The 8,434-nt window shown below is 36.0% G+C and overlaps 1 protein-coding gene across 1 annotated transcript; it reads left to right on the top strand.

The window, feature by feature from the left end:
• The first annotated feature begins 5,719 nt into the window (after nt 1-5,719).
• On the top strand, nt 5,720-8,191 carry LOC145793829 (uncharacterized). The gene is made up of 4 exons (XM_082876703.1): nt 5,720-5,731; nt 6,659-7,168; nt 7,317-7,548; nt 7,731-8,191. Exons 1-4 carry the CDS (start codon nt 5,720-5,722, stop codon nt 8,189-8,191), a joined length of 1,215 nt encoding a protein of 404 aa, XP_082732829.1.
• Nucleotides 8,192-8,434: the final 243 nt, after the last annotated feature.

The raw sequence follows: 8,434 nt of genomic DNA, 5'->3' as shown, positions 1-8,434 counted from the left end.
ATTCAAATTTTATATTAATTCCTCTTCTTTTAATTGAGAAAATTATATCCTTCAATTTTGATGGTCTTTATCACATGCAATTTTTTAATATTTTGACATGATGAGGATTATGTGGGCATGTTTTAACAACATTAAAAAAATTATATTTTTTACATTATAATTTTTATTTAAATTTTACTTTTGTATCTCATATTTTAATTTTTATTTAAATTTTAAATTGTGGAACAAGAGAGCAATATTGAAACACATTTTGAATTCTAATGACTCAATAATTACCGACACTGTAGAAAGAGGAACTAAAATGCAATTCAAATAAAAATTGCAATGTATAATTAAACCTTGAGTAAATGCCGTAGGTAGTTCTTTTTGCACTGAAAATTATTATTATAATATAGTTTCAGAGTATCATCTTTAAATATATGAAAAATCAAAGTTGTGTTTGGTAGAATTTTCTAAATATAATTTGATAATAGAATTGTATTTTGAGTTTGTGAGTTTTGAAATTATAATTTGAGTGTGAAAAATTTGTTTGGTGAATGAATTTTGAATTGAGTGGGAAATTTTTGATGTGACATGTGATATTTGATACAAAAACTTAGAACTCATAACCACAAACACAACTTAAAATTCTATTAAAACTCATAGAAATTTTAAAAAATTCAGAAAATATTTTTATTAAATATATAAAAATTAACATGTGTCAATTGCCAAAAATAAAAATAAAATAAAATTTGCACTATTCCGGTCAACCGGCCAGACGTCCGGTGGGATGACCGGTTAGCATAAATTCTCCCGCCTTCGATCGCATTTTCAAAAATGAGTGTGAAATTAATTTTTAAAAATCTTAAACAAACACTATGCAGAGCCCAAATTTTTTGATGAGTCATCTCTTATCTCTTAATTACTTAACGAATGTGAGTCACCGTATCTTATTAATAAGATTTTCTACTACACTATTAATTTAGACCACTACGTAAAATACTACATAATGCTCCAAAAGTACCCAATACTCATCATCATTTTTGAAAAAAAATTGGGAGCTCTAAATTAAGGCCAAGTTTGGAATGCTCCGAAAAAGTCAAAAAATTATCAAAAAAGTCAAAAAGTCATCCTATTTTCATGTTTTGGGCGGCCAAAATTGTGTCTAACCTAGAGAGGGTAAAAATACTATTTTGCCCATGTTTTTTTATTCCTTCCTCAACACAATATTATCCTCTCACCCGAAGATCCCCTTCCCCCTCTCTCTCTCTCTCTGTATCAGTCGAGGTCTGCCGAGATAGCCATGAAAGGGGATAATCCGTTTGTGGAGTTATCCACACCAGCGACCGTCGAAGATTCGTCACAGCTTTCATCGTGCAGCACCGCAACAGCCGTGGGGAAGTCCGACCTCGACTCGATCGCAAATTAACAGTAACCGACGGCTGTCGGACAATCCGTCGCCCAGATCTGCACCACTTCCGACCAGATCTACACCACGCCAGCCCGTTTCTCCCTAACTACAAGGTAACATCTCTTCCACACAAATTAATTTTCTCATTCTCGCTTTCCTTTCTCTGATTCTGTTCCAAAACTTTTCCTCTTTTCTACCTATCTTCTCTTATCTGAAACACCGAAACCCTCTCTTCTCTCTACCGAAACCCTCTATGAATCTGAAACCCAAACCAGATCTATAGATCTGGTTGTAAGATGTTCATTTGGGTTTGGCGATCTGTTTCACGATCTAAGCATCTCTCACGATTTCGATTTGAAGTTCACAATCAGTTGAACCCTTTCTCTCTGAAGATGAACAAGACCAACTTCAGGGAAGAAGATGACGGACATTGAAAACCTTTCCAAGTATTTCTTTTTCTGCAATTATATTTCTGCATTTTTGGAGAAATTACTTGAAATTTATCTGAAGTTGCAATAAATTCTTAATTGTCGTTGTTGTTGTGATTATTGTGTGTCTACAGATTGTTGTTGTAATTTTTTAATTTTGTTATGAATTTTTTTTTTCTATTTCATAGAGTTATGCTGGAAAGGATGCTGGTGGGAGAAATGGAAGAAAGAAAACCACTGGGATACTGATCTGGAACTTTTGGCATTATAGCATGCAACTGGATTACTTTTTTTGGCCCAAACTGTCATATTATGGGTTTCGTAGTTGTTTTTGCAAATCATTGGCAATGCTCTAACATTGCTAGGGTGTATGTCTTTCAATAACAGTGTGTTTGCCACAATCATCATTGTTATCCCTACTTGTATGATTTACTCGATTATGAAGCATACTTATATGAATGTTCAACTTTTTTTTCATCACAAATTTGTTAATTTCATAATCAGACCAATCCAACTTTGCCTTATCAATACCAATGAATTGTTCGTTTCCAATAGACATTTATAGTGTCATTACATTTGGAAAAGTACATCGTTTGTTACTTTAACGATTCGTAGAAATTCCAACTGCGGAGATGATTCATTTGTTCATTACATATGAAATTTTTATCAAATGCATTATTTTTTAAATGAATACATGTGCTAGCTTCATGGTATTGTCTTATTTAGTTTTTGTTAAATATGTTATTATTAGAAAATGACAATAAGGTAAATTTTGTTTTGCTTCAACTATTTATCTTATTGCGTTTTGAAATGTGAGTATATTGTATTTGAAATTTTGGAATATGGAATACAATTTATAAGATCGCAAGAGTATTTATGTGACTACAAGTCATACATATAGGATTTTTTAGTAAATGGCCAACAATATATTACCCTATCTTAGCTAAGTAAGAGACACAAAAGTAGAAATTACACACGAAAAAAAAAAGAAATATATATATAGCTTCTAAACCAAAATATTTTTTTTGTTTTTGTTGATTTGTTTTTAATTTAAAGTATTAGTTCATTTTCATTAACAAAATTAGATTAAAAAAAATTGATGTTTGAACTATGAAACTGAATGTAGGATATACAAAAATAGATGTTTGAACTATAAAACTCAAATTAATAGTAGTTTAAACTATTACACTATAACCTTTTGCCCTTTTGCCTAATTTAGCTCTGTTTCACAGTTGTTTATATGTTTTTTATTTTATTCGCAGTATGAGTTTCAATGTTTCCAATTTTTCCACATATACCATAATTGTTGTTGCATTGTAGTGCGCAAATGGAGCAGTCCCAAACGCAGTCGACGCCTTCCAAATCTTTGCGCAAACACAGTAGTAAACAGACGCAGCAGCAGTCTGCAAACGTGCATAAAGCATTTTGGGACTCTGACACGGTGCGGATTTTTTTGGAACTTGTTATCAAAGAGTTGGACGTTGGTTTCAAGGGGAGCTTCTATACAATGACAATGCATGGATATCGAGCTATAAGCATGGGCTTTCTGGACCGTACAAATAAGGTGCATGACGTCAAGCAACTACAGAACAAGTACGCGTTGCTAAAAAAAGATTGGCAGTCGTGGTCGAAACTGATGGACAGCAGGCATGGGCCAACCGGCATCAGTTACAATAAAGCCACAGGTTTGATACAAGCATCTGACGACTGGTGGTGCATTACGAAAAGGTAACATTTCCATTGAGTTTTACTTACGTCATTTACATGGATACTTAAACCGTTATTATTACAACTTTAATGACCCGGTGGGGTGTATTTCTATTGTTACGTGTGGATGTATATATATGTCTGCTTTTATTTTTACTGCTTTATGAGTTGCCCTTACGAACTTTAGTTTGTTGTATCTCACTAGGTGCTCAATTTTTTTTGCCAAATTACAGTAACAGATCAGTAGGTTTCCTATTTTCAATGCTTAAACTTATTTTCAATGCTTAATTTTTTGGGCAACGTACTGTTTATTGCACTGAAACAGTAGGTTTCCAATCTGCTCTGGAAGTCCATCATAGGCTAGTTAACAGTATTTGTGCTCTTCTTTTTTCTACAAAAATCCACATCCTGCTTTAAATAGTACAAAATATAAAGATAATGTAAGATGGTAGAAGAATGAAATATATATACATATATATTTTACTATCTGCTCTGGAAGTTCTTCCTGTGGTTTTTTAATCAGTTATTTATAGGCTAGTTAACAGTATTTGTTGGATTCTGCTGCCTGTGTTTGCTCCCCATTTGAACCCCAATTTGCATCCCATAATTTGCTGCCTATGATGGAGTTAACAGTATTTGTGCTCCATCTTATATTTCTGCTACCAGTGTTTGCTCCCCATTTGAACCCCTTAAATAGTACAAAATATAAAGATAATGTAAGATGGTAGAAGAATGAAATATATATACATATATATTTTATACTGAGAATATATTTTATTTATACAATAAAATATATATTGTCAAAGTGTTATAGTAAACATAATTTTTCAGAGAAAGTAGGGACCATGACACCCCATAATTTTCTCCTAATTCTATTCCTGAATATACACAATATTTATTTATTTTTAAAAAAATTATTTTATATAAACAAATTTCATACCATTCGTACTATTACTTTTATAGAATCCCATAATTTGCTGTATGTATCGCAATACTGTTAACAAGCACAAATACTATTAACTAGCAAAATGTAAAGATAATGTCAGATGGTAGAAGAATGAAATATATATACATATATATTTTACGATCTACTCTGGAAGTTCTTCCTGTGGTTTTTTAATCAATTATTTATAGGCTAGTTAATAGTATTTGTGGAATTCTACTTGCCTGTGTTTGCTCCCCATTTGAACCCCAATTTGTATCCATTGTCAATCTGTTGCCTGTGTTTGCTCCCCATTTTTCTCTGTTTCACTATCTGCTCTGGAAGTTCTTCCTGTGGTTTTTTTTTTGTTTTCCCCAGGTTGACAAGAATGCAATCAAGTTCAAAACAAAACCGTTGGAGCACATGGACCTCATACGAAGGGTGTACGAAGGCGCTACAGCAACCGAAAAATATGCATGGACACCAGGTGCAGCGTTCGAACCTGTGGCACCCGATGACGGTACTTCGCCGGCACCTGAAGAAGACTACGAGGACAGCAGCGAGCTACTCCCTTTCCAGCCTGCCGCACAGCATGAACACACTGTGCACAACACTGTTGCGCAAGAGGATGGCACGCCGGTAACCGTGCACGCTGCGTCGTCCGGAATTAACGCTGACGACACATCAACTAGTGGCATGAACAAACGCAAATCGCCAGGCCCAACACACCCACAGCGAAAAAAAGGGCAGAGTGAGGGAGCTTCTCTGTTGGCGAGTAGTATGGAAAACCTTGCATCCTCCGTGAAATTACAACAACGACAAATCCGCGTCTCACATGATTACGCAGATTCGGTACAGCAACTCATTGAGAAGTGTATGACACGGTTGTATTCGCTGGAAGGGCTGGATCTGCAAGACCCGCTAGTTCCTTTTGCTCAATCGGTACTTGACAACCCGGCAAATCAAGCCATTATGATGTCGATTCCGACAGACGCGGCTGTCATTGCTTGGTTGCGAATAAAGAAGTCTCGTGAGCAATGCATTGGTGGCCCATCAGCAGCAAACCCCGGAATGGGTGGTGGCTGGTTCTGAGACCGTCCAGCAAATAATTTGTGTTCCTTTATTATTGTTTGTGTGTTGCTTCTTTATTAATGTTTGGGTGGTGGCAGGTTATGAATATTGATGTAATGTTTCTTTAGTAATGTTTGTGTGTTCCTTTTTCTTTTTTTTTTGAACAAACAGTTGGCCAAATATCCTTCATTCCCAAAAACTATGGCATTATTGGTGGAATTTTTAGGACATTATCAGTTGATATAATATTTTTGTGATGATGTTGATGTTGTAGTATATGCTTGTTGCTGCCTTTTTTTTGGTGCATTTTTTAATTCTATGTTTGTGTATTTCTTTTTTTTCTCTCTTCTATTGTTCGTTTTAATAAGCAACGCTCCAATTAAGATGTTGCTTTTATTCCATTAGCAGTTCATAGTTTTTTTGAGTTTATCGTTGAAAAGATCCAAAGCCTTTTAAGCCATTTTCACTATTTCTTCATAAAAATTGGAATTTGCTGTTTCGTTGCCCATTTTACCAAAAAACCAGTCATGTTGTACTGTCCAGTGGGGCAAACCATAATTTGGCATTACCTTTTCCACTGATGTAACTGTTTTATCGGCACAACACACAAAAAATATACACCAATAATTTGGTATATATTACCAAAAAGAAGAGAATCCCTTCTTATGCAGGCCCCAATAATTTGTGTGTTGCCCAATCTACATGGACACCACATGAAGTTGTTGAAATATTTGTTTCAATGGTCCCACCACAATCTTGGTTTCAAAGAAGAGAATCCCTTCTTACGCAGGCCCCAAATTTTGGTTTCAAAGAAGAGCATCCCTTTTTGTTGATTTGTTGATATTTTGGTTTCAAAGGTCCCACCACAAGCTTTGCGCATGCTCATCTTTGATTTCTTTATATAAGACCTCAAATCAGTTGAAATTTTGGCTACAAAGGTCTCACCACAATCTTTGCTCATCTCATCATTCATTTCTTTAGATAACCCCACAAATCAGTGTGGTTGTCTCCTTTCTTACCCTCACCCCAATCTGCTTCTTTCATTTTCCAAAGTAGTTATAATTTTATTAATAGGCAGCCTCGTACCGGCCAAGTCAAATTTTGGTAAACCTGCTTGGCTCTGTATATTCTGCGTTATAGGTTTCCAAAGTGGCAGACGACGCAGGTCCTAGTTACACTGTGCCCAGTAATGCATCTCAGGAAGCTGTCGATGAAATTGCATGGGAAATGGTGGTCGAAACTGACCACAACTTGCTAGAGACGTATAATAGTGCAGCTACATATTACTACAACCATTATCACAGAGTGCCTCGAAATACATCAATACTTTCAGGACGTTTATGGATGTATGAGTTGTTTAACGGCCACCAAGGCCGGTTTGAAGATGCTGTCAGTATGTCCAAACCAGTGTTCTTGATGTTATGCGACACTCTTCATAGTTTTGGATTGACACTGCCACAGCGGGAGCATGGCATGCCGCTAGAAGAGAAGGTAGCCATTTTCATTTGTGCATTGCAGGGAATAAAGATGAAAGATTTGCAAGAACGGTTCCAACACTCGAAGGAGACATTGTCACGGCATTTCCATGAGGTTTTGAAAGTTATGACACCGTTCACAGCGGTTCATAGTAGAAGTCTTACGCCTGAGCAAGTGCAATAGGGGGCCACCCACATTTACAATCGCAACGGCGATACCGGGCATTAAAGGTGACACTGTTTCACAAAATTTTAAATATCACAGTGGCGACATATACCATGAATAATTATTTATACTTTCTGCGTAATGGTGCGTTGTGTAGGACTACATTGGTGCACTAGACGGCACGCACGTGATGGCTCGTGTCTTGAAAGAGTATGCCACTTCATATTACGGCCGGAAAGACGTCCCAACACAGAACATACTGGCTGTATGTGACTTCGATTTATGTTTCACATTTGTGCCAGTCGGTTGGGACGGGAGCATGCACGACAGTAGGGTGTTGCACTACGTGACAACCGAACCTAAACATCGCTTCTCGCACCCCGCACCTGGTAAAATTATATTTTATTTAATAAAGTAGTATAATTTTAAAATAATAAAAGACAAATTACACATTCGTACTTGCTATCGTAATTGAAGAATTAAGAAAAATAGATAATATCATTTAAAAAAAAAAATCACGCAAAATTATTTTTGTCAAATAACATTTTTTTTCAAAAAATGTTCGTTGCAGGAAAATACTATTTGGTGGATAGCGGCTACAACAACAAGACAGGGTACCTAACCCCATACAAGGGGTACAGGTATCACCAAAATGCCCATCGAAATCGAAGACCACAAAATGAGTTCAAACTATTCAATAAGGCACATTCGTCATTGCGTAGTTGTATCGAGTGGACATTCGGTGTGTGGAAGTCGAGGTGGGGGGCATTGCGGAATATTCAGAAGTTGAGTTTCTCTAATCAAGTGATCTTCGTATGTGCGTCGATGGCGTTACATAATTTCATACGCCGAAACAGTGAAATTGATGAGGTCACAGTTCCTATCGCAAATAGCACCGAATACGTGGCTCCCGAAATGCCCGACCACGATGAATACGCACGGGTGGCCGATGTGATTAAGGAAGGGGACTCCGACCCCGCAATGACAGTCGAACATAACGTACCAACTAGCCCGACAACTGAATACGAATAATTGAAACATTAATATTGGTTAAATTTATAATGTGTGTAACTCAAATTTAAAAAGTGTTTATTATCATGGTTTGTTAATTTGTTTTGTATTTCTGAATTTGTAATACTTCTCAGCAGGATGTTGATAAAGTTTTGTATCCAATTTTATGCTACATATGTCCAAAAAACACTATTGAAAACGAAATGAAAAGAATAAAAAAAAAAAAAAAAATTTGTTGAACAACTTAGAACAGCACTGGGCATG

Source organism: Camellia sinensis, chromosome 6 (genome assembly GCF_055761805.1).
Source record: "Camellia sinensis isolate YWXY chromosome 6, ASM5576180v1, whole genome shotgun sequence".
Lineage (NCBI taxonomy): Eukaryota > Viridiplantae > Streptophyta > Magnoliopsida > Ericales > Theaceae > Camellia > Camellia sinensis.
The sequence above is the reverse complement of the archived record's forward strand: the minus strand, read 5'-3'. Positions and strand labels throughout refer to the sequence as shown.

What these genes read in the sequence shown, in the direction of transcription:
- LOC145793829 (XM_082876703.1), top strand. An exon ending in GAAGTCTTACGCCTGAGCAA is followed by an intron (nt 7,169 to 7,316) that starts GTGCAATAGGGG and finishes TGCGTTGTGTAG; the next exon opens with GACTACATTGGTGCACTAGA. An exon ending in CTTCTCGCACCCCGCACCTG is followed by an intron (nt 7,549 to 7,730) that starts GTAAAATTATAT and finishes TGTTCGTTGCAG; the next exon opens with GAAAATACTATTTGGTGGAT.